Here is a 25211-nt window from a genome sequence, read left to right on the forward strand (position 1 = left end):
ATAACTATTCATATATAATCAAATATAAATAAAATATATTTCATATCTATATATCTATATTTATTGAATTGAATCACTGAACATAAACAATATCACGTGATCAAAATCTAGGGGAATCAAGAATGGTTTCATAATCTTGAAATATGAAATAGAAAGTATACTTATCTATATATTAGTTTATTTATGGATTTATTGCGTAGTATAAAAATAAACAATATAATGTAAAATATAAGTTTCTTGAATTAAAAGTTGATAAATTTATTTATTATAAGTTTTATTTTTTTTTATATATAATTAAATATATTTTTCACAAAAATTTTTATTTCTTATTAATTTAAAATTTATTAAGATTTCTAACATTTATATAAATAATTTACAAGATTAAATGATTTATTTTACTTTTTTTCTTTTATGGCATTTTATACAAAGTTTTGTGTTAAATAAAAAATATTGATATATTATATATAATTAATATTTATAATCTATTGTATTTATATATTTATTGTGTTAACTTATATTGTTTACATTTATATTACTTATATTTCATTTATTATATATATATATATATATATACATAACAAAAAATTATAAGATAAATATGTAAATAAAAAACGTAGATGAATTATACGGAAAGTATAAATTCAAACTTGGAAATTTGTACTTAATTAGTTTGTATAATACAAGATTACATTATACAAGATCAAATATTTATTATTTAAATAATTGTATCCATTTATTTTTAGTATAACAAAAAATTATTAAATTAAATTTATTGTTTTTAATTTAATCTAATGTAATATAATAATCCGATATATATAATTTTTTATATAGATAAGGATTTAAAAAAAATACTATGGAAATTTTACTTTTTTAAAAAAATGATTTTTTTTATTCACATTTTGATAGAACATTTCAAGATAGATAAGAATAGAATAATATATATTATTCAGAATCAATTATGAAAAGAAGAAAAGAAAGAAAAGAAATTATTTTAACCAATTAAATATTTTTATTTATTTCTTTTATAATGTAGATTTATATCTTGTTAATTATTTGTGTATGTTGATTTTTTTATTTTAATTTTTTTTTATAAAAATATGAATATGCATAAATAAATATAAATATTAATATAAATATTAATGTATTTAAGAAGTGAAAGAATGTATTTAAAATATTTAAGAAAATGAAAGGATTAATTGATATAGAAAAAATTTGAAATTTGCATTAAATGCGAAATAAAGTAAATTAGTTCTATTTCTATCATATCACTGCTTTTTTTCATCTAATGTAAATTTAAATTGTTTATAAGCTAATTAAAATTCATTCGATATTTTTGTAAATTAATTTTTGTATTTATTTTGGCTTCTATTAACATTCTATATAAATTATTATATAGAATGATAAATTAAATAATAATTTATCATTGCAGAAATAAACAGTTAGATCTAATATTATTAAACAAATATAAATATATTTCTAATATTGTTTTATATTTAGATCTATTAATTTCTGAAAAATTTAATTGAATTCTAATTGTTATATTAATTAAATAATCATTCTAAACAAAGATTTTTAATATTGAAAATTTGATAAGCATGTTGATATTAATCAAATTTGAACAAATCTTTATATAATATTATGTATTTAAAAAAATAATTTTGTATAAAGAATACAAATTTATTAAAGATGTCATAACATTCTAGTGTTATATTATGCTATATTTGTTTTCGTTTAAAAAAATATTATATTTTATTCATTATTATCTATATTATATATTATTATATATTATTAAAATTATTACGTGTATAATGACATTGAAAAATAATTGCATTGAAATCTTAAAATTAAATTCTCTATGAACATGTTTGGACGACAGCATATTGGCACTGTTCTTGAATTTTTAAAATCTGCAAGAGTTTTGGGAAAACTAAACTTACTAGGGTAATTTATCGGTAGCCTCTGCTTGGCACCTGCAAACTCATACTGCAGTTCTCGAAGATTGCCGAATCACTGCAGAAATGCCATCTCTTTCCCAACAGGATAAATTGTACATATATATGATATATATATAATGCACTTCAATTTAGCAGCAATGCTTTAATGCTGATTTATGATTTTTTTTTAATAATTTATACTTGAAAAATTATTAAAATTTAAAATTATATCATTATATTTATATTATTTATATTATATCATAAATTTATATTTATATTTTATATTTATTATTATTAAACGTGAAAATTATTCATTACAATTAGGATATTACATTTTTTAATTAAGTTAGGTTAAGTTAAGTTATGTTAGGTTAGGATATTTCGCATTATATTAAAATTACATTACAATTGTTTATTATAATTAAGATATATTATGTAAGATATTAAATATATTATAATAATAAAATATATTATCTTCTTAAATATTTTTAAAATTTTAATATTAATTTTAATAAAATCACATAATTTATAATTATTCCTTACATATTTTATATTCAATTTAGCAAAGCTTCAAATATTTTTTTATTATATTGTAATTATTTTAATCTTCAAATTGTATATATGTATATATCTGTTCATTCACATAACAAATGTAACTTTGAGAGTAGTTTGTAAGTTTGCTAGAAAATAGTGCATATCACACTCAGACAGACTTTGGTTCGTAAATCCAGTCGAAGTACCTAGTGGTTACGTCTGTGAACATAGGACTAACTATTAATTTCAAATGCATGTTATGTATTTCACTAACAGAAGTTTAACTTTTGATTAGATTAAGTTATATCCATATAGCAGATCGATCTCAACAATTTAACTATTATTTGAATCATAAGATGGACAAAAATTTATGATTTTATTTCACAGTTAAGATGAAGTTAAAATTTTTTAGTATTATCTATATGAATAATTTTAAATATTTTTTGATAAGCAGTTTTATATTGATTATTTAATTAAAGTCTAATAAAAGTTTTAATTAAAGTCTAATAAATCTAATAAATAGATGCAATAAATTGAATTATATAAATTTCAAAGATTTAAGAAAATTAAATTAATTTAAATTTATAAGATAAAATTTTCTTTAAATTTCTTTGTTTATAAATCTTATTCATCATTATGATGAAACCGATTAAAATAAATAATAAAAGTTTTAATTTAATGTTTAGATCAGATCATTTTGAATCGATAGCATAATTTAATTCATTTTTGAGTTGAATTGCAAAATGTTGTCGATAACAATGATTCAAGGATTATTGGTAACTTGCCAAGTTTTCTTCAATATCCGCTCACGTTAAAAGCAATATCTTTATCAATCCATAATCACTTGAATTTTGAAATAATGAACAATGCATGTAATGAGTTTGTTTATGTTTTAAATTTTTCGAAATTATTTAATATATCTGAATTATTTCTATTTTAAAATAAATAAAAATATAAAAATTTCTTTATTATGTTAAATATTACTTAGTGTCACATTTTTATAGAATATAATAGAATTATCAACATTAGTATTATATATATAATACATATAACAATCTTAATATTTTTATTGTATATAACAAAAATTACATATATATAATAATGGAATATTTTAAATTTTATAATTATATAATATTTAATAAAAATATAGAAACATAAGGATAAAAAATAAGAAAAATAAAAAGATCTAAAGGAAAATTATTCTATTTTTACCAATTATGAAACGATGCTTGAAATGAAATAAACTCTAATTGTTCCAACCCAATTAAAAGCTGCAGATTGATTTACGAATTTGAACTCATCGATTTTCAGGTCAAACCAGGCCTATTCTGCAGTTTCGAAGTACAATAGCCGCCGGATGAATTAAAAGAACTTTAATACTTGACAAATAATTCGGTCGAACTTCCCAAGTCTTTCCACCCTTCATTTTATGCTTACCCTCTTTTTTTCTATTTCTCGATTCGCGGAGAAGGAGATTGGCATTCGAGGTTCAATGATAAATGAGCTGCGCTGAATTGGAACGACCCTTCCTTGCTATTTTCTCTTCTAGAGTTTTCTCTCACTTCATGAACTCTTACTTTGTTGCTTATTTCTTTCTATTCATCTTAATTTGTCGGTTTGGCGGCATATTATTATTTTGAAGCTGAAAATTTTTAGTTTTAAAGTTTCTTTTTTTTTTTTTTAAATGTAATGTAATTTGTTTTATTAGGATATATATTTAAGCAAATGATTATTCCGAATTTTTTTTTTATTTTTTTTTAAAACATCTAAATCTTATTTATTTATATAAGACATTTTTTATAGATAAAAAATGCGTGGATTCAAGTTTTATAAATTTCATAAAATTATTTCAAGTTTTATAAAATATACGAAGCTAAAGTTACTTGTTTAACTTCGTTATTAATACAAGAAAATAAAAGGTAAAGACCTGACGAGTATCTAGATTAGTTTTTTAGATTCCAGGATGAAAAGTTAGATCAAAGAATATAAAACTATAATTATGCCTTTATATTATAACTTTTGAACAGAATTCGTTCAAGATGTTTAGTTGTCACTAAATATTTTAATATTTTATAATTTACTATTTAATAAATCATTTAAAACCTTAATTTATTTATTTTTGAAATAAAAGATAGATATTTTTTTATTTTTTGATCATACAAAAAATATTCTTAATTAAATAATTGTATATAACAAATTAAATAATAAAAAATCAGTTATTAATATTGAAAGTTATTTACTTATCTAAATGAAAATATAAATCTTATTTTTAAAACCATATATCGGAATCGTTTGAAACGAAGGAATGCGTTTATTGTAATCCTAATAAGATTTGAATTCTCCCTTCTAATAACATAATATCCGCGAAAACAAAATCCCATTATCTTTTCCTTATTCTTCACTTGTTAGTGATTCAATTACTTGTGTCGTTTCCATAGATCAAAGAAAAGGCCTAATCCTTTCAACGACGAAGCCTTTCGTGGGCGGAGCATTGACACCTTTTTTCGAGATCACACCTTGCAGACTATCGTATATTGTACCAATACATATCTCGTTTTGCGTGCATGCATAGAGGGATCGTTTATGCGCGCGCAAGATTGGTCCAGATTCCTGCCCGAGTCTTCGTTGTCCTTTTCCATTTCTCTCTTTCTCTTTCTCTGGTTCTTGGTGGTTCTCCTGTTACGCTTCCGCGATTCTCCTGGTACGTGTGCATGCCTAGTGGCGCCGCCGATCGGGCAAAATCCTCGAACCCTAGAACGAGAGACTCCGAGACTTGGATACCCCCCGTTGTTCAGTCGTGGGTGCAGTGCGTGCGGGTGTGCAGTGGTTTCGGGAGCTGCTTCAACAACCGGCGTGGCCTGCAGCGCGCGAGGTTAGGTCAGTGTTAAATTGTCAAGCATCGTTGACATTCGTACATTCGTACATCGAATTTTCGCTGATTTTTTTCACGGTATTAATATTATCTTTTTGTCATTTGTCATTCTTTGTTTTCTTTAAAAGTGTACAAGTACAACTCGATGACAAAGAACATTTAGAATTGGAGCGAATTTCGTGTGTTTCATAGTATATAACTTGATTTGTTATATACTTCGATGGTATATAACTATTTGTTTTTGTATGAGGCAGATTCAAATAATCGCGTAACTCATTTTTGATGGGGATACTTGCAACGATTACTTTCGAGAACGGAAAAACTGTTTTGTTAAATCGTTGAAATTTGATAAAAATCGAATTCCTTTACGAATTACGATTTTTTAAACGGTCAATCAAATTTGTCGAAAACTTTATTCATCTATTTTTCGGTTAATCCACGCGATTAATCTTTTTGAAGAATCGCGATACGTGCATTTGTGGAATAGCGAAGCGCGCCATAAACTTAACGTATACCACGTACGTGTATATTTACGTGGTGGCGTTCAGGAATCGGAACACGGCGGAAGAAAATAACTTAAAGTGTTCGCGTGAGACAAGTTAGAACGAATTGCAGCGCATTCGTGTGAACATTGTTGAGACATTGTATGATTTTTGGTGTTGTTGTGTTACGATGAACCAAGTCATCGCGCGGTCCTCGTAAAAGAAGGTCATCTTTTCTGCGGGCTGCGATTATCCGAAATAAAATATCATTGACCCAGTTAGCAGCGCAAAAGTAATTAGACATTCGTGGTGGAGTAGACTAACAGGGACCGTAGGTGAGAGCATAGTGTTGATCGATCCTTCCTCGTTGTCGAGCGCATGTACACGATCCATCGTAAATTCACGTTTCCACTTGTGTATCGGTGCGTGCGGTGACATCGGCTTGAAATACGGCACGCGGGCCGCCCATCGGCAAGTTACGATGCCTAGAAGAGGAGGAAATTTAGTCTCGTATGGGTAATTCAAATTCCCAACCAAGTACGAGACGCGAATGAATAGCCGGATTTTCTTGCTAACGATATTCATATTCGTTACTTCGCTCTCTCGTTTTTCACCTCTTTTTGTCCCTCGACGGTTGATAGTAAAATCTTGTTTCCCTCATCTGATCGTTCCAACTATCGATCATGCATCTTCGATTTCCATTATGACATTTTACGTTGCGCATTTTAAAAGTCTTTTGGTGTTTTCGATCAAAGACATTTTTATTTATAATTTTGGTAATTGAATAATGACATTTTTTTCTAATACCGACAAATTTTATATCCATTTTTTCTTTACTTATATGATAAAATAAAAATTTGTGGATAATTCGTTAACTTTATTAGAATTGTGCTTAAGCTGTTTTGTATTTAAGTTGAGACAATATATTATTTATCTGAAATAATATTTATGTATTTTCTCTTTTTCTAAATAATTTATAATTTATAATTATGATACAAATCGTAAAATATTTGAAAAGTTGAATTATTAAAATCTATGTTAAATAATTGAAGATGTTATTCAACGTTTTGCATGTATTAGTTGTTAATATATTTGTGTTGATTAATTGAACTGTATTTCCGTACGATACGCTTCATGGTAAATGTAACAAGCGAAATTAGTTTAATCATAATTGGTGCATCAAACGTCATAAATTAGTCGCAGTGAAGTTTCAGCTATTCGAGATTATCTTCATTCATGACAAAATCGCGATATGTGATAAGTGATTTGATAAAGGAAATTATTTTTCGTAGTAATTATTAATTTTGTAAAATTTAATACATATATACAAATATATATTCTTCTTTCTATGATCATAAATTTGTGTCAAAATTATATTTTTTGACTATTTGCATTCATATATAATAATATATATAATAATATATCTTATCATGTGATTTTTAAAATATTTATTATTACTTAAATTGAAAGTGTTAATATGAAATATTTGTTTATTCAATATTTTTTAAAAAATTATATTGACTATTTTAAATTTGATTTTAATTTAATCTTCATATATATATATTTTTTTACATTTAAGAATTGTAAGTAAATTTTATTAGAAAATTAATTTGTTAATTTAATTAAAAAATTATATCATATTTTAAAATGTATTTTTATATTGAAAAAATATTGGAGATAATATGAAATTTAGTTTTTATCAATAAAATATTTAATTTCTCTGTTAAATATATATGTATTTAATAATTTTACTTATTATTATACATAAAATAATTATTTATAAAAGTTGATAATATTTTTAATATTTATGAATATATAAAATAAAAATATCATAATTTTTAAATATATCGTAATTTATAGAGATAATAAATGAAAATTATATATTATATTTAAAAAATTTTGAAGAAAATTTCTTTAATTTAATGCAGATACTAAAGCGCTGCAGAAAATTACATGCATTTGAAACTTTTATTTTTCTATTATTTATTTTTTATAGGAACATACAGTGACTTATTTAATATTTAAGAGTTATTTTACAAGAAAATTCATCTAACTCGAAAATTCTGATTTTAATGAAAGTTTATACGTTGTAGAAAAAGTAGATTACATAGAACAATTTTTTTTATCAATGAGAAATGTCTTTCAAAAATTGAAATCAATCTCTAAAGTTTCAAAATTTTTTCAAGTTTGATGTATAATTTTGTTTGGAAATATTTTTTATATTTTCCTTTATTAAAGTGATATTTCGATAAAAAAAATTATTTCATATCCAATCTATTGTACTCTACACAATCAGAAAATTCTATTAAAAATAAAAAATTGTCAAAAATCAATTTATATTTCAATATAAAATAAAAAAATCTTCGAATATTTTTTTGAGCTATTATAAGTTTACTGTTACGTAACAAATGACAATGCAATAGAGTCAAATATAGAATAAATATGGAATATATACATATATGAAATATATTGTTTTTCGAATTCTTGCAATTGATTTGCAATAAAAGATTTCTGTAGTATTTAATCACATATTTATTTTATATAAAATGTTTTATTTTCATTTTAAAACAATTTAAGTTTATAACATTATATAAATAATTATCAATATTAAAGAAAGATAAACTGAATTAAATGAAATAATTATCTAAATATGGAATATTAATAATAAATAATATTTTTATAAAAAACAAACAAAAAATTTTTTTTTTTATTATAACATTTATTACAAAATTTTACTTGTATCACATTTAAAATGAAATTAAATAAAAAAATAGTTACTTGTAATAAGTGTATTAAACTTTGCACCGACTAGTTGTGTCAGAGTTAACGTACATATTAGACACATGATCTCTGTTTGTTCGGACCATTTTTATGGCTTCAACTTTTTTTTCTTCATTACATAGCTTTTACTAATGCTTCGTTGCACTGGATTTCTAATAATAAATAAACTATAACAAAAAATATAATTTAATTAGAGTTATAAACACATCAATATTTTATTAAAAAAAAAATATATATATAATTTTATAAATACTTTGTATTAAATATATTTGGGAACTTTCATTTCCAACGTTTGTAATTTTTATTCGATTGACAAATCGTAACAATACACAATTTCAAATTGGAGCAATTCATAACTAATAATGAATTTATACTAACACATAATAATATCTGTTAAATGTTCTTTTCAGATTCTTAACCATTTCATATTATATTTCATATTTGGTTACTTTCCTCTATTATTTTTATTTAACAATCATTTTATCATCCCCTCTATCTATCTATTAAGTAGCTATTCATGATTCGATATTGTTTTCCCGTTTACACGAATGCTAATTTATAGTGTAATTTGTAAGTGAAAAATGCACGAGTTGCCAGCTTGATATTCAAGTGGAAAATCCGTTGAGTTAATCCTAATCCCAGCACCGATGAGTGGTTCACCTGGACTGATCAGACTACCTGCATAACGATCGTTGAAAATCGGATTAAATGCTGTCAGGTGTAGGCTTGAATTTACATCCAGCGGTTATCTCGTTGAATTGCAACGTACTTTCCTCTAATGGCCTTTCGCGAAATACGCGAATCAATCAATCGTTTGCCAACTCGCAATGTAGCACTCGGAAATGACGAGCACAACACTTCGTTGTCCTTTAATACCAACTCTTATTTGTTTCATGATAAATTAACCGTATCTTCCTTTCCCACCTTCGTTTCCATTCCATAATCTTTCGCGATAATTGTTTTCATCATTTAAGATGTAATTTAGAAAATATCAATTCCTACTACTGTTTGAGGTTAGGTTAGATTATTGCTATTGTGGCTTCTAAAAGATTATCATTTTTATCATATGTTTATTAATTAAGAGACAATTTATGCTTAAGTTAATAAAAATATTCAAATAATATATTAATTATAATTAAATAATATTAAAAATGAACGTAATATCAGCTGAAACATCATTGTTTATTTGATTTGTGTGATTGGTTCATTCTAACTTATCATTCGATCGAATCATTTATTTCTATCTTTCTTAGTTTAAGAATTTTTAAGTTTGAAAAAAATATGTAATTGTTGTTATTAATATATATATAATATTTTTTGTGTTTTCGAAACAAGGTTTTGAAATATACGAATGTAAAAAATGGTTATTGTATATAAATTTGAATTGAATTAAAAAAAAAGAATTTTAAATAATTTGGATGATTATAGCTTTTCTTTGTAAAATAATTAATGTAATTACGAATGGCGTCCAAGTTGATTCCAAGTATCATGCCATTGCGCGAAACATGGAAATTTTATTATGGCGCAGATGCATAGCAAATGGAGCAGTCTTGAAACTTAAAGTAAGCTGCACGACAATATTAATAGCTTTTTAATGTCAGGGAAAATATGATTACCGCAACTCTCTTAATATACATTAACGCGAACCCGATGTGCGATAAATTAAGTTATTTAAATTATATTCTAGAGCATGCTAGGTATCTAATTTTGTACCTTTCAACGATAGGCGAAGGCGTATTTTGTCTTTTCTTTTAATCTCACTCGCCTCCCCTCCATCATTTTATTTCTCTTCGCGGCACGAAGACAATTTTCTTCTATCTCACCTTGTGCTTCGTTTGCATCGTCATTAGAATACAGTGAAATTACATTTTTATTGATTTTGACGAGTATGTGATATAATTTACATTTTGAAAATATCTTAAAATCTATATTTACATTATAAATATATAGATTTTGATATAATAACACCTTTAATATATAATACATCGCATACTTTGCCGATAAGAATGGAAGCTGTTGAGATCGTGTTTGCTGCTCTTATGTTAAGTATGCTCTCCCAATTAGTCGGTAATCTTTGATGTACGTATAGTAAGTAAATAAAGTTAAGTATCTTTAATGGATCTTATCGTATTCGTTTTCTTAATCTTATTCCATTTTGAATGTTATTTTTCATTTAGTAAATAATTATTAAGTAGTTTTTTAATATTTGGACGATTTAGAAATATATTTACTTACTATTATTAATTGAATAACAGATTAAAATATTTCTCTTATTACATTATTTATCTCTTAAATAACATATTATATATTAAATTTGATGTATTTATGATAAAAAAGGAGAAAAGAAACTGTAGATACATTAGATTACATAAAATAAGTAGTATAAGTCAATATATACGACGTCTGTCAGTCAGATCTCTGCGAAATAATCTTTTCTAATGATCTTATAAACAAAATATTTTTTTTGTGTATTTCATTTGTGAATAAATTTTATAATATATTTTCTTCTTATTGTGGATTGAAATTTAACAGTGAAATTATTTACTTTAATATTTCTCTCTCTCTCTTTCTCTCTCTCTCTCTTATTTTCGATATTATTTTTTATGAATTTTTAAAAATATTTGGGATAAAAATTTTTTAAAAATGAAACGTTTTAATTCCTGAAGATAAAGCGTTCAATTGAGATAGTTCATCTAGTACTTTTTTTAGCCTGTGCGGTGGCCAATAAAAAAGATAAACCATTCGATAGTTCTTGCCAAGTTTTTTTCACTTATCCTGTACGAGATTTAAATTCAGTTTATCTCATAAAATATGAGAATAATACTTTCAGAAAAATGTTGTCAACATTTTATACCGGAAAGTTACGATAAAAATCGATGATATATAAAATCATATCGTATTATAGATATACCATAAATATTATGAATAAAAAATTGATAAATTTGCCTATTTTTAGCTAGTTATATATATATTCAATTAATTCTCTGTTTTATAATTATATGTGTTATATTATATGTTAATATCTAACAAATTTGTAATTTAATTTTATCAGATCATTTTGCAAAATATGGTCATGCATTATTTGTTTAAGACAATAATAATATAGGATTATAACATATAACAGATGTATCTAATTATTATGTGGACTATCTTTTGATAATATAATGATGCAATATAAACAGATATTATAAAATATTTACTTTGTGTATATATTTATACAAATTTGAGGTTTCATTATTATTTTATTTATATTGTTATATTTCATCGAATATGTAAGATCAATGAAATATCTTCATAAAGCGAAGATATCGATACAACCAATATCATTGCAGCGCTATTTAAAGGCATTGGAATTCGTGCATTTCATAGATACTTCAATACATTCCACGGTTAGATTGATCGCACACCCATCATACCAATACAATCTGGAATCATGACAATTCAGATAATTGGAGAAATACTCTATATCTGTTGCCTATCTCTCTTGTTTATGAATCTCGTCTAATATTATTGAGATATTTCTTTCTATAACGGTTATTATTTCCAATCTAAATGTATAAATATTATACTTTCATTTTTGAAAATTCATTGAAACTCTTCTCTCTAATCATTACAAATATATAAGTGTATATAAATATATTGTAAGTATAATAAACTGTATAGATTAATGCTAAATGTAGAAAACATAAGGTTTTTATTTCAAAACGAAGATGGGTATAATATAAATATTTATAAAACCAATTTTAATTATTCTATTTATCTGAAAATATCAAGTTTGTTTTTGCATAATATACAGGGTGTTATGATATATTCATCCAAATGGAGATTTAATTTAGATCGATTGTAGATGTTAAAAATATCGATTAAGATCGATTTTAAATTTATTAGATAAAGTAAGAACTGTACTATTTTCGTTATGTTATTATTGCGTCTCATCTAACAAAGTTCAATTGCTTATAATTTATAATAAATCTATATATTTTTATCTTATATTGTATTACCAACTTTTGTGTTAGAATTGTCTCACCAATATATTAAAACATTGTACATATTTTTGCGAGTGTTTTTCATATACGTAGTGTGAAGCACAGTCCTCAACAATATCGGGGATATCGATTTAATACTGGAGGAGGGAGAGGCGTTTCCAGCACTCTGTATCTAATGTCTCGTTTCTTAGATTGTTTCTGCCTGTTGTATATCGTTGAATATCGTTAAATTAATTACTGTAAATAAATAAATGATTAAGGAGCTATCATGTAATAACACCTATTACATTTATTTCAATAGCTACATACGAATCAATATATTATCCATATTTTCTTTTATCCAATGCATGCAATATTCATTCATATTTCTCTTCTTAATTGTTTGAAATTATTTTTCAAGTATCAACTGTAAAAATATATTATTACTTTCAAAAAGAATCAATACGATCAGTATTTAATATTTTCTTTATTTTTGATCTAGAATTGAATTACAATTTGAAACGCAAACGTTGTTAAAAAAAAATCTGCAGAAATTAACGCACGTTTCATTGTACGCATTTCACAGATTCGTGGTCCGCGGTTAGTGTACCCGAGCGGGGGCTCGAGGGGGACTAGTGCGTCGGTCATAGTGGAGGAGACAGGGGTCCACGATGCCCCCCATAATAGGGGAAACGTTGCGTGTATGGTTCCTCTCGGCGTTGGTGGTTCACGGTGCTGTCGCTGGCAATCCGGACGCGAAACGCCTTTACGACGACTTGCTTTCTAACTATAACAAACTAGTGCGCCCTGTTGTGAATACCTCGGACGTGCTACGCGTGTGCATCAAGTTGAAACTCTCCCAGCTCATCGACGTGGTGAGTAAAAATTCTTAAACATCGATTGGGTTTAATTTGTGGCTCGTACAACTTAACATCGACGTTGTATTGGGTTGGCAACTAAGTAATTGCGGATTTTTTTTAGAAAATCAAAGACAATTTTTTCATGGAACTAAATAACTTTATTCTGTAATGTGTTGCCCATTTTGATCAATGATCTTTTGCCATCTTTCAGGTAGCATCATAATCCCAAGTTCATAAAACTTCTGGTTTTTATTAGCAAAAAACTGAATCAGGTACAATTTGATATCATCATCATTATTGAAATTTTTACCATTCAAGGAGTTTTATAAAGATCGAAACAAAAAGTAATCAGATGGTGCAAGGTCAGGACTATATGGTGGATGTGGCAAAACCAAATCCCAACCAAACTCCAATAATTTTTGCCGAGTGAACAAAGATGTGTGTGGCCTTGCATTGTCATGATGGAATACAACATCTTTTCGATTTGTCAATTCGGGCCGCTTTTCTTCAACTGCATTGTTTAATTTCGTTAGTTGTTCAATGTAGACGACAGAATTGATCGTTCGTGAGATTGTTCGGTTGGGTGGTAAGAGTTCAAAATAGACAATTTCTTTGTAATCCCATCAAACTGATAACAAAACCTTCTTTTGATGAATACTAGCTTTTGATGTTGTTTGAGCTGGTTCACATGGCCTGCTCTACGATCTTTTCCGCTTGATATTGTTGTAAACAACCCATTTTTCATCGTCAGTCGTTTTAAAAATGGATCATTTTCATTACGTTTCTTTAGCAAATCGTAGCTGTTAATGCGTTGCGTTAAATGCTTTTCTTTCGTGAGGAACCCATGTATCGAGTTTTTGAACATAGCCAAGTTGTTTTAAGTGGTTTTCAATGCATGTATGTGATGAAGCTTCTCTGCAATCTCACGAGTTGTACTATGACGATCCGAATCGATTATTGCTTTGATTAGGTCGTCATCAACTTCAACTGGACGACCAGAGCGTTTTTCGTCTTTGAGTGAAAAATCACCAGAAATTTGTCAAACCAATTTTGACACTGCCGTTCTTTTAAGGCTTCGTCGCCATAAACAGCACATAACTTTTTGTGAACTTGCGATGCGTTTTTTCCTTTGCGAAAATAAAAAAGCAAAATATGACGATAATGTTCCTTTTGATTTTCCATTTTTCAACGGACGTCAAACGAAAACTACTCAACCGATCAAAAAACTTTTTTTACTGATTGACAGCTGAATTGCCAACTATCAAATAATAAAATGTGTTTTACATTTGGACTACGCCAACAAACCTAAAAATTCAACTGAAGCCATCTATGAGTGAAATCCGCAATTACTTAGTTGCCAACTCAATATAAGCTTAAAAATTGGATTGAAAAATTAAATCGATTAAAAGGAATGAAGATAGTAATAAATGTAATTAATAATATTTATTCAATAATTTTATTTTCAAATTTAATTATTATATAAAATTTAAAATTTTTTTTATATATCATCTCTGACACGTATACAAGCTATCGATTTAAATCCATGCATCGATATATATATATATATATATATATATATATATATATATATTACTATTTTTATTCATAGCTTGTAGTTTCCATAAGTAGAATAATATCAGAGTCTGTGCAATTAATTTCTCCATATGATAATGAACAAGTATTCGTCTCAGAGGGAAGAAAAATTGGAAGAAAGTTTCCTTACACTCTGTCGGTTGGTATGCAATTTATCATGAATATAATAGGCGTCGGCAACGAGAGGAAATGAGGAATCGTGACGATGTCCTGTGGTTAAAATCGTACATAGCATTTCCGTATTTGGGTTAAAATGGATAGATACGATTATTCGATTACACGGTTATTATGTCATCACTCATCGAAATGAATTTAGTCGTTGATTGTACATGTCTGGTCGGTGAAGACTAACTAAATATTGAAAATTGATTGGAAATTACGTGACGTTACCCATTATTGCGTAATTTTTTTTTTTTTTTTTGAAATAGATTTCTTCGTAATAGATTCCTTCCTTTTTGCATATTTATTTGATATTTATTTGATATGATGATGTCGAATGTTTGATGAATAATTGTTCCTTTTTTTTATTAATTATTTCATATTCGTAGATATTGTTATTATGTAATAACGTTGTAACTAGAATTAGATATATTTATTGAAATTATTTAAGCTGTTGTATTATTATTATTATTATTATTAATAAATTCATGTTTTTTTTTAATGAATATTAATTTTTATATAATTTTGTTTTGTATTTAATGAATAATTATGAATGCATATTGAAAAGAAGAATTAATTATTTTTTTTGTAAAATTAAAAATAAAAAATCAAATTATTTATTAATCTATTTATTAAATAATATATTTCGTTCTAATAATAGTAATATTTTTATTTTAATATTGAAAATTAAAGTACGGTATAAAATATTTTATTATTATTTTATTATTATAGAATCAAATACATATCGCTATAAATTATAAAGTAAATAATTATAATGACGATATCAATGAAAAAGATATTCTTAATATTAATAACGTCGTTTTGCCGATTCTTTATTCAATCTTATTGTCAATTTCCATTATACTTTTATTTCTTGTTGGAGAAATTAAATTCGCAGATTATCTAGAATTGCATGATCTCTAGTATTCATTTCGTAATAATTTTCCACTTGAATGCGATTTTCATAATTCACGAGGATGAAATGCTGCATACCAGAGGTTTTATCGGGGTTTAATCGACAGGGGGAAGTCAACCTATTTACTTTTCTCGATACAAAATCACGAATCTTGAAGATTCAGTTACTTTCACTGATGAATTGTTTATAATTTTTCGACGAAAAATGTCGGGAAATAGTTGTAATAAAATAACAATTATCTATATTATTTAAATATAAAAAATAGAATTGTACTATTGAATACCTTAAATTGTATATAAATCGATCTTGAATATCTCGAGAATTATAGATAATAATGAATAGATAAAGATCTAATCGTTTTAAAGGACACATAATTTGATGCAAAAGATTTTTTTCTATGTAATTTTTTATGTAGATTTATAGATGTTAATTATAAATCTATATTTGGATGTTAATTTTTTTTAAATATTATCTTAATGTTTTAATTAAATGTAATTTTTATTTTTAATAACACATGAATTGATGCAATCATTTTTTGTAACTTTAATTTTAAAATTTGAAAGATAAGGTATAAGAAATAATATTTACTCTTTTATTTATGTTTTCCTCATTTCTTAAAATTTATGTTAAAATATAATCTAAAAATCTAATGATTTTTATACACAAATGACTTGGTAATTTTTTTATAGACATTAATATCGATTCATCGATTTAAAAAGATAAAATTGACGCTCAAATGTTCTGTATGTGTCTTTAAAATATCTTTTACATCAAATTATACGTCTCTTTAAATCACCAAATTTTTATTTAAAATATTTTTTATGATATCTTCATTAATAATTTCTGAGATATTTGACTTGATTTAATGAATTGATTTAAATGATTTAATTTCTTATACTGTTATTTCTACATCATAAAATACAATAAATAAATTATCGTTAATATCAATTGTACAAATTTAAATTTATTTTTTCAATTAAATTATAGAATAATACAATATACAAATAAAAATAAGAAAAAAATTGTTATATAAAATTTTCCATTAAACAAGATTATAATACACGCATACAGCAATAACATTTTTTTTCTATTTTTTCTTTGTAGAATATACTCCTATAATTTGATTGAAAATAACTATTATTGTAGATTAAATTATAAATAATTATATTTGTCTTAATAATACTTGCTAAATTTCACAGATTAACCAAATACGTATTAATGTTAATGAATTAACATTCGATATTATTTTAACGTAAAAATGTGTTAATCTATCAAACAAATAATATAATACTGAAAAAGTTTAATGATTTCTCGATGCCATCGTTGACAAAGAGTATCTCGAGAAACATTGAAGGGAAAATAAATTGCGGATCAAAGAAGAATTACGATCCTTTTATGATGTACTAAGTTTGAAGGAAGTAGAAGCTGAATTATTTCCATTAGCATGTGCCGGTTATTTGGATGGCGTGGCAGCAAATTGCGTGGCTGTATGCCACATATATACGTGTAAATTCTACAGCTAGATTGCGTGGTTTCTGCTTGCTATTACGTCGATTTGAGGAAAGCATTCGCATGACTTCTGATAGCTTTCCTTGGAATTTTCCTTCCCCTTTCCTTCAAACTTTAATCGTTAAATTATCCGATTTTTACGCGCAATTTCAACATTTAAAATCCTCGAAACGATATGGTAATGTATGAGCAAGATATCGATGTGATGTTTAATAAGGAAATTATGTTACTTCGTTTTTATATTTTTTTTTAAATATAATATTAATGAAACAGATTTTATGCAAATATACATTTTAACAGGAAATAGATAAAGAAACTTGAAAAAGAATGTTTTATCATTAGACAATTTTAAAAAGGGATTTTTTATTTTGTGTATATTTTTGGATTATTTCGTTCATATTAATGCAAATAAATTTTATTAAAATTAATCTTTAAATTTTGTAAAAATTGTAAAAAAAATTTGGAAAAAAAGTGTGAATTTTAAACGAATCTGTTAAATTAATTACAGATATGAGTAAAAATTTAGAATTTCTGTTCTACATCTAAAAAGTTAAAATGAAATATATAAAAATGTAGTTTATAAATTATAAAATTAACAATGTTTTGCAAAATTTGCAGTTATGAAAAATTGTCACGATATTGGAAAGAATCAAACATTTATTATGCTTTGATACTAATACTAATATTTTACAAATTAATTTTTTCGGATAAAAGATAATTATTTATTACTGGAAATATAGAAAAAATTATAATTAGCTATTGTAATACAAATAATAAATAACATTAGTAAAATAATTCATATATTTTATATTACATTTTATTTTTATATATTTGAATATATTATCGCATATATCTTTACATTTTGAAATATTATAATTGCATAAAGAACTTGATTAATATTTAGCAATAATATTCTTTTAACACTTAATTTGAATATTTCTATTTCGCTGTCAAAGTGTAGAAAATTCAATTTTCTGTACAACAGATGATTTATATGAAATTTTAGAATTTTTGTCACATGTATCTGCTATATTTTTCCATTTTCATATTTTTTTGGAGAATAAAGCCAATCGATCATTTCCATCTATCATCCATTCAAACAATATACATATTAAAATCATTTTTATAATTTGTTTTATAATTTTTTATGATTTTTGAATAGAATTTATATGTTATTCATACATTTTTAAATTGATTAAATATAAGTTAAACATGATAAAAAATGCGAAAAGTTTTATATTCCTCCCACACAGAAATTGGTAGTTCACTCTGAAGTTTCACGACTTTGTATTTCAAGTTTTGCAGAAGTTTCTTCGCAGTATGTATTATCATCTAAAATTTACATATTTCTCTACTTTGACGAACTTTCACAATAACATTTGATTTATATGAATTTAAATAACAATGAAAATTTATAATAATAAAATTCGAAACAAAAGAAAAATTGTTAAGGAAAGTTTTATTATAAATTTATTTTTACAAAATATTTATAGTTCTATTAAATTTTCCACTTATAAAATAATTATTGGCGCATTATTAACTAGCTTTAATCTGATTAGAAATAGATATTGTTTCGACCTTAAATTAGTAGCTGGTTTATTAAATTATTTATTCAGTACACTTTGGAATTATTATTAATGAAATCATATTGAATTATTGAATTATAGAATTATTGTTTTATTATATTTTATTAAATATTTGGAATTCATTTATATATATATATATATATATATATATATATATATATATATATATATATATATATAAATATAAAGAATCCAAGTTTCTAAAATATATATTTATATACATGTGTTTTTTTTTTTAATAATTTTTTTTATGATAATTTTCAAAAATGAAATTTAATCAATTATTATTATTATTAATCTAATTTCATAAGATAACAAATAGATAAACGTAACATATAATTGTTTCAGCTATTTATTATAGTTATTAATTTATTATAAATTAATCATTAGATTGTTTTTAGAAAACAATTTTATTTTATTGTATTTAAAAATTAATCTATCGGTGTACGATTAAATTAAATATAAATATTAGTTTCTAAAAAAAACATTTGTTCTATATCTACGTATATAAAACCTTCGAATCATGAATAAAACAATATACGATGGAATTCCATTTATTGAAATGAAATTTTAATTAGTAACCGAACTAATTAATTTTAATTGGTAACCAAAACCTTATCGATTGAATTTACTTATCTGAACTCTTATTATGGGAATTGTTTTTCCCCGAATTTAAAAAAAAAATGGAAATATTTTTTCATATATTAAAAAATTTCTTATGCTTGAAACTTTAATTATTAATTGTTATTTTTTCTCTTCTGTTATCTATTATTTATTTATTTATATAATTCTAAAATTTTAAATAGCATAAGATATTTCACATAATTTATATCGTGCAATTTAATGAATTTTATGTTATTAAATATATATGTATATAATATAGTATAGTATTACAAATCATTTTTTCTAAAACTATTATAGATATGATTCTTTCTTCTTTTAAATAAAAATTATAAAATTAAATATAGAAATTAATATAGAAGATAATTTTTATTTTAAGTGCAAAGAATTTTTCGAAATGAATCTTGAAATAGAAAAGGAACTATCTTCATTTCTGTTAAATGAAATTTTAATATTAAGTATTAAGTATATTAATTTTTTGTTATTCAGATAGTAATTATTTAAATAGCAGAAAATCAATATATTCCATTTAAAAGATATGGTAGCAACGTTTCTTCCATTAATTTGTATTATATATCTATTATTCTAAACTATAATTCCAGTTATACTATTTAATTTAAAATAAAATAAAAATAATGTCGATATGTCGATATTTGCAATAGCTTCGAAAAAATCAATTATTTACATATCCTTACGTATTATATATATATATAAGAGAAAGAGAATTTAATTTCGAAAGTGCAAAAAAATAGGAAAATTCGTCGAAGACATTTTCGAGAAATTCTATGGGGTTTACGAAGAACATATCAATCCACACACGTTCACACAGAGCTATTTATGATGCTAGCAAGGTACTGGGAAGCTCTATTATCACGATGATCTATCATAAGCATTGTGCTTTATCCTCGCAATATATGAGCCAGGTATTCGCAACACGAATGTGTCGTCGGAGTTGAAGTTCTCGGGGACTGCCGATTGAATTCCATTAAAGTTCATTAAGACGTATTACGAAATCCCTATGGTGAAATGATCCATCGATCCTGAGTCAAAAAAGTTTATCAGGAGAAATAATTGAAGATGTAAAGTCGAAAAAATATCTATTTCTAAACAGAGATGATCAAATTATGATTATATATATTGATAAAATATAATTATTAATATATTATATATAATTTTTTCTGTACAAGTTAAATTTGCCATCTTGCATCATATATTGACGTATATTGTTCTTTGGTTTTAATTTTTGAACATTGAAAGAGTCGATAGATAATTTTAATATTGTGATCTTTTTCAAATTTTCATTCTATATTAAATCATTCGTCATCACTTTTGATTCACTACTTCGTTTTTCATTGCCTTTCTTAAATAACACCATTTTGCTATCATAATTATATTTTATAAGCTCTCACAAAGTTATCTTTGAATTTAGTAATAGTATTATTTTTTAATGGTAAAAAGAAATGGATAAATTGTACAAATATTATAAAGATTAACAAATTATTTATTGCAACTCTCATCATAAATTATTCCATTTCCATTGGCAATAATTTTAATGCACCTTACTAAAAAACATATTTCATAATTTAGGTTAGTAATATTATTTATAGTGAAAAAATAAAAAATCATATTAAAATCAAATATTTTATTTTCAAATAAAACCTTTTTAAATTAGATATAATTTTTCAAAGAATCATACGTATTAATTATTATTCGATGTTTTAATAAAAATATTTCTTATTCACTCTTCATTTAATTTTCAATCAATCAAAAAATTTCCAGATCATTAGCTTAACTCAACAACTGTTACGCAGGTTCTTATCTTTTGCGCAGTAAAATAAAACAAAAATTGCGTATAAAAAATCTATAATATTTGCAACAGAAATATAATTAACCAATGAGGATAAATTAATTTCATTAAATAATCATTTTGGAAAATTCATTTTAATTTAGTTAATTCAAGCATATTCCATATTCCATTAATTTCAATTTATATTTTCCGATATTTATGTAATTTGAAATACGATGGAATACAACACAATACTTACATATTATATTTTTAATAACTCCACAATTAGAAATTTTACAATAAAATATCTTGTAAATACAAAGATATTTGATACTGTTCAATTCTTTTAAATTATTATATTATTAATTATTATAATATCTATATAAAAAAAATAAATGTTAAGAAACAAAAATAAATACTAATTATCATCTTCATTAGAACATTCTTAACATTCTACACATACAATTCTTTATATATCTCATTCGAGTTCAAGTTCAAAAAATTATATTTATCAAAATTAACAATATTTCTATTTCATATGGAATTCTAAGTATATAGATTATAATATGAATTTTATATGAATCTAAAATCTTTTCATTACTGGAATATTATTATAGGGAGCTAAATGTTCCTTAAACATTCAATATTATTTTTATTTCTTTAAAATAAGTATCTAAGTACTTTATGTACTGCCATAATATATAACTTATGCTCTTGTGAAAATTTTTCTGACTGATTATATTTCTATTCGTTCATTCGATATTAATACATCAATATTCTTTAATACACGAAATAATAATAAAAATAAATACAATCGTAAAGAATGTACTATAGGGCGATAAAAAAAAAATCCCTCTCAAGGGAAAAAGGTTAAAAAAGAAGTCAACGAAAATTCATTCGAGTATAATATTTTGTTCCACGATATAAAAATCTTATTTTATAGATGCAGTTTTCGCGCGTATCATAAGTTTTCCTACGAGAATTGGATACTTGATTCTCAACGAAGGAAGGTTTCCTTGACAAATCGTTGACAATCTAGAAATGCAGGTGCGCATTCGCGATACTCGTAGTAGCGTACCATATACGTTAGAGAACTTTCCCCGTAACCATTGTTCATTCAGCTGACACGTACGGAAAGCGTTCTTTGTTTATATTTCTCTGGACAATTTACTTCTCTCTCTCTCACCTCGCTTTGTTCCCTCCACTCCCCCGCTTCGATTTTTCTCACGCATGCATTTTCACCGTCCATGTATCGTCACGTGTGTACATGTGTGTGTGTGTGTGTCGGCATATTTTCAAGGGGTTTTAAGCACACATCTGAAACGAACGTAATTTTTGTCACGAAGTTTTACGATCTCGTCCCCAAAAATTTCTCTGGTCAACTAAAAAAACCGTAATCGTGATTTTTACACACACGGATCAATCAATGAGGGTGATTTGTGAATTATCATCTCGATTTTTGTCATTGTTGATTAATAATTTTTTTGTAATCATATATTTTGTATTATATTAGTTGATGCAAGTTTATATTCTTTACAAAAAAAAATAATTTATTTATATCTGAAAATTAAAGTTAGTTTAGATTTAGAGATATTTTAATTCGAAGTTTACAAAATTGTAAAATTTATTGTTTATTGTTCTTATTAAAATTAAAGTCATACTTATTTTGTAATATTTTTATAACGAAATGTTTGTTAAATATAATTTAATAAACTGACTATATCTGCATACTTAATTAATCACTTCTCTTAAATAAAAAGTGCTTACATACGTTTACCATTTTATAACAAAAATTCTCAACTCTCGCAACTTCTTTATTAAACTTCGTCAAAACAAATTATTTGATTTCTGAAAAGTTAAACTTGTAAAAAAACTAAATCGATTACTTTTGATTTAATATAAAATTCGATTACATTTGATAAGCGTTTTTACCGATATTTTAAAATAACAACTTTTTCATGGAGACCATTGAAATGAAAAAAATTAAAATTGCGCGATTCTTTTTCAATAATCGTTTTTTTTTTCCTAAAATTTTTTTCAATATCATTAAAAACAAACAGAATATTCCAGGTGATTTTTTATTATAGATGCATTATTTTTCTTGTGTCATCTGTCAAAAATTCTTTTCAAATATATATATATAACGTAATAAGAAGATGCTTATCGAGAATATTTACATTATTCATAAGAACCTTCCCAGTGTATCGACTAAAACTGTAGAAACTGTCAATATGGTCAATGTATCGAAGTTTCAGTTGAAAACTGTCGCGCGTCAATATTGGCAGTTGTCCCTATTAATAGCTTATTAACGTTAAGTAGGGCAGAATAATCGAATTTTCAATATTTTGATCCTCGGCCCCAAAGATTTATAAACTTGGCACGAATTTATTCCCATTATTACGACGATCATTTATTAGAGGATAGCGTGCGATATTTGATATTGAGAAATGGCTATGTAAATATCACGGTTGATCACGATCCTCTATTAAAATTGCAATCGTTGAAACGATTTCCTAACAGAGTCGCGAATCAATGCTAAATTGCAAATTGATTTTTTCCCTTCTCCTATCGTTTCACAAATTACAGAACGTTACCTAGATTAAAATATTTCGTAACGATACACTTATTTTATTAGATAAAATATATACATTTATTCTATTGAAATTTTCTGAGAATTATTTTTTGTCCAATCTTTTTTACAATTTGCAAAACAATCGACGATTCGATCCAGGAAAATCGAAAAATTTTATAGTAAATTTTTCTTCGTACGAACATGTTAAAATATATTTAAAAAGTATTTCTTCTCAATTTCTGAAATTGATTTAAATGTGTTCGAATAATTTCCAAAGAAAATAATTATATTATGCCAATATATATAATTTGTAATAATAATCGTATTCTTCAAAACCGCTTATTCGAAAGTATCTCATCTCATCTGCACGTGAGGGAAATATAAAGTGAATATATAAAATGTATAATAAGAATTGTTACCGAGAAGTTGTTTAATTAAATGTTTCGAAATGAGATCACGATTAATACAATTTCGTTACGTAGCAATTCGAGTGAGAGGTTAGGAAGATGTGGGGGGAGGAGAAGAGGAGAGGAAAAGAAAGAAAGAAAAAAAAAAAAAACGTTCGATTGTGCCGCCTACGTGCACAAGGGGATAACCAGGAAACGAAAGAGGAAAAATAATCTGGGAGAACAATGACTGCCTGTACGTGGAACAAACGAGCAGCCGGCATGCAAACAGAAAAGTCGTCTGACAAATACAGTTAAGCGACCACTTAACCTCCTCCTCTGTTTCTCCTTTCAGATTGTGGCGAGCCATTACAATATTATTAAATATTAATAAAACACGACGATTCGAGGGAAATAAAGAGGATTTACAAGTTTGAGGATATATTAGGTCATCGTATAAATGTACAGGAACATCGAATTAATCGGGAGACAAATCCTTTCATAATAGTCAGTTGGGAAGAAAATTGGAAACGAAGCAATTGGAAATTTAACGATTTTCGATCACAAACGTTTACTGTGTAAAAGTATATATATATATATATAAATTGTTTTCCAGAAAAAATAATTATCTATAGATAATATCCATCTATTTTTA

The 25211-nt window shown here is 25.0% G+C and overlaps 1 protein-coding gene across 8 annotated transcripts in view; it reads left to right on the forward strand.

Annotated features, from left to right (window-relative positions):
* The first annotated feature begins 5215 nt into the window (after positions 1-5215).
* Positions 5216-25211, forward strand: part of nAChRa4 (nicotinic acetylcholine receptor alpha4 subunit) — a 264788-nt gene continuing 244792 nt past the window's right edge. For 2 of the 8 annotated variants that reach the window (XM_006562553.3, XM_016912940.2), the window contains exons 1-2: positions 5240-5345; positions 13155-13443. In XM_006562553.3, coding sequence (XP_006562616.1) covers positions 13240-13443 — 204 coding nt within the window. In that variant the 5' untranslated portion in view covers positions 5240-5345; positions 13155-13239. 8 annotated transcript variants of the gene reach the window in all.

The sequence above is a fragment of the Apis mellifera genome, linkage group LG7 (assembly GCF_003254395.2).
Source record: "Apis mellifera strain DH4 linkage group LG7, Amel_HAv3.1, whole genome shotgun sequence".
NCBI classification, from domain to species: domain Eukaryota; kingdom Metazoa; phylum Arthropoda; class Insecta; order Hymenoptera; family Apidae; genus Apis; species Apis mellifera.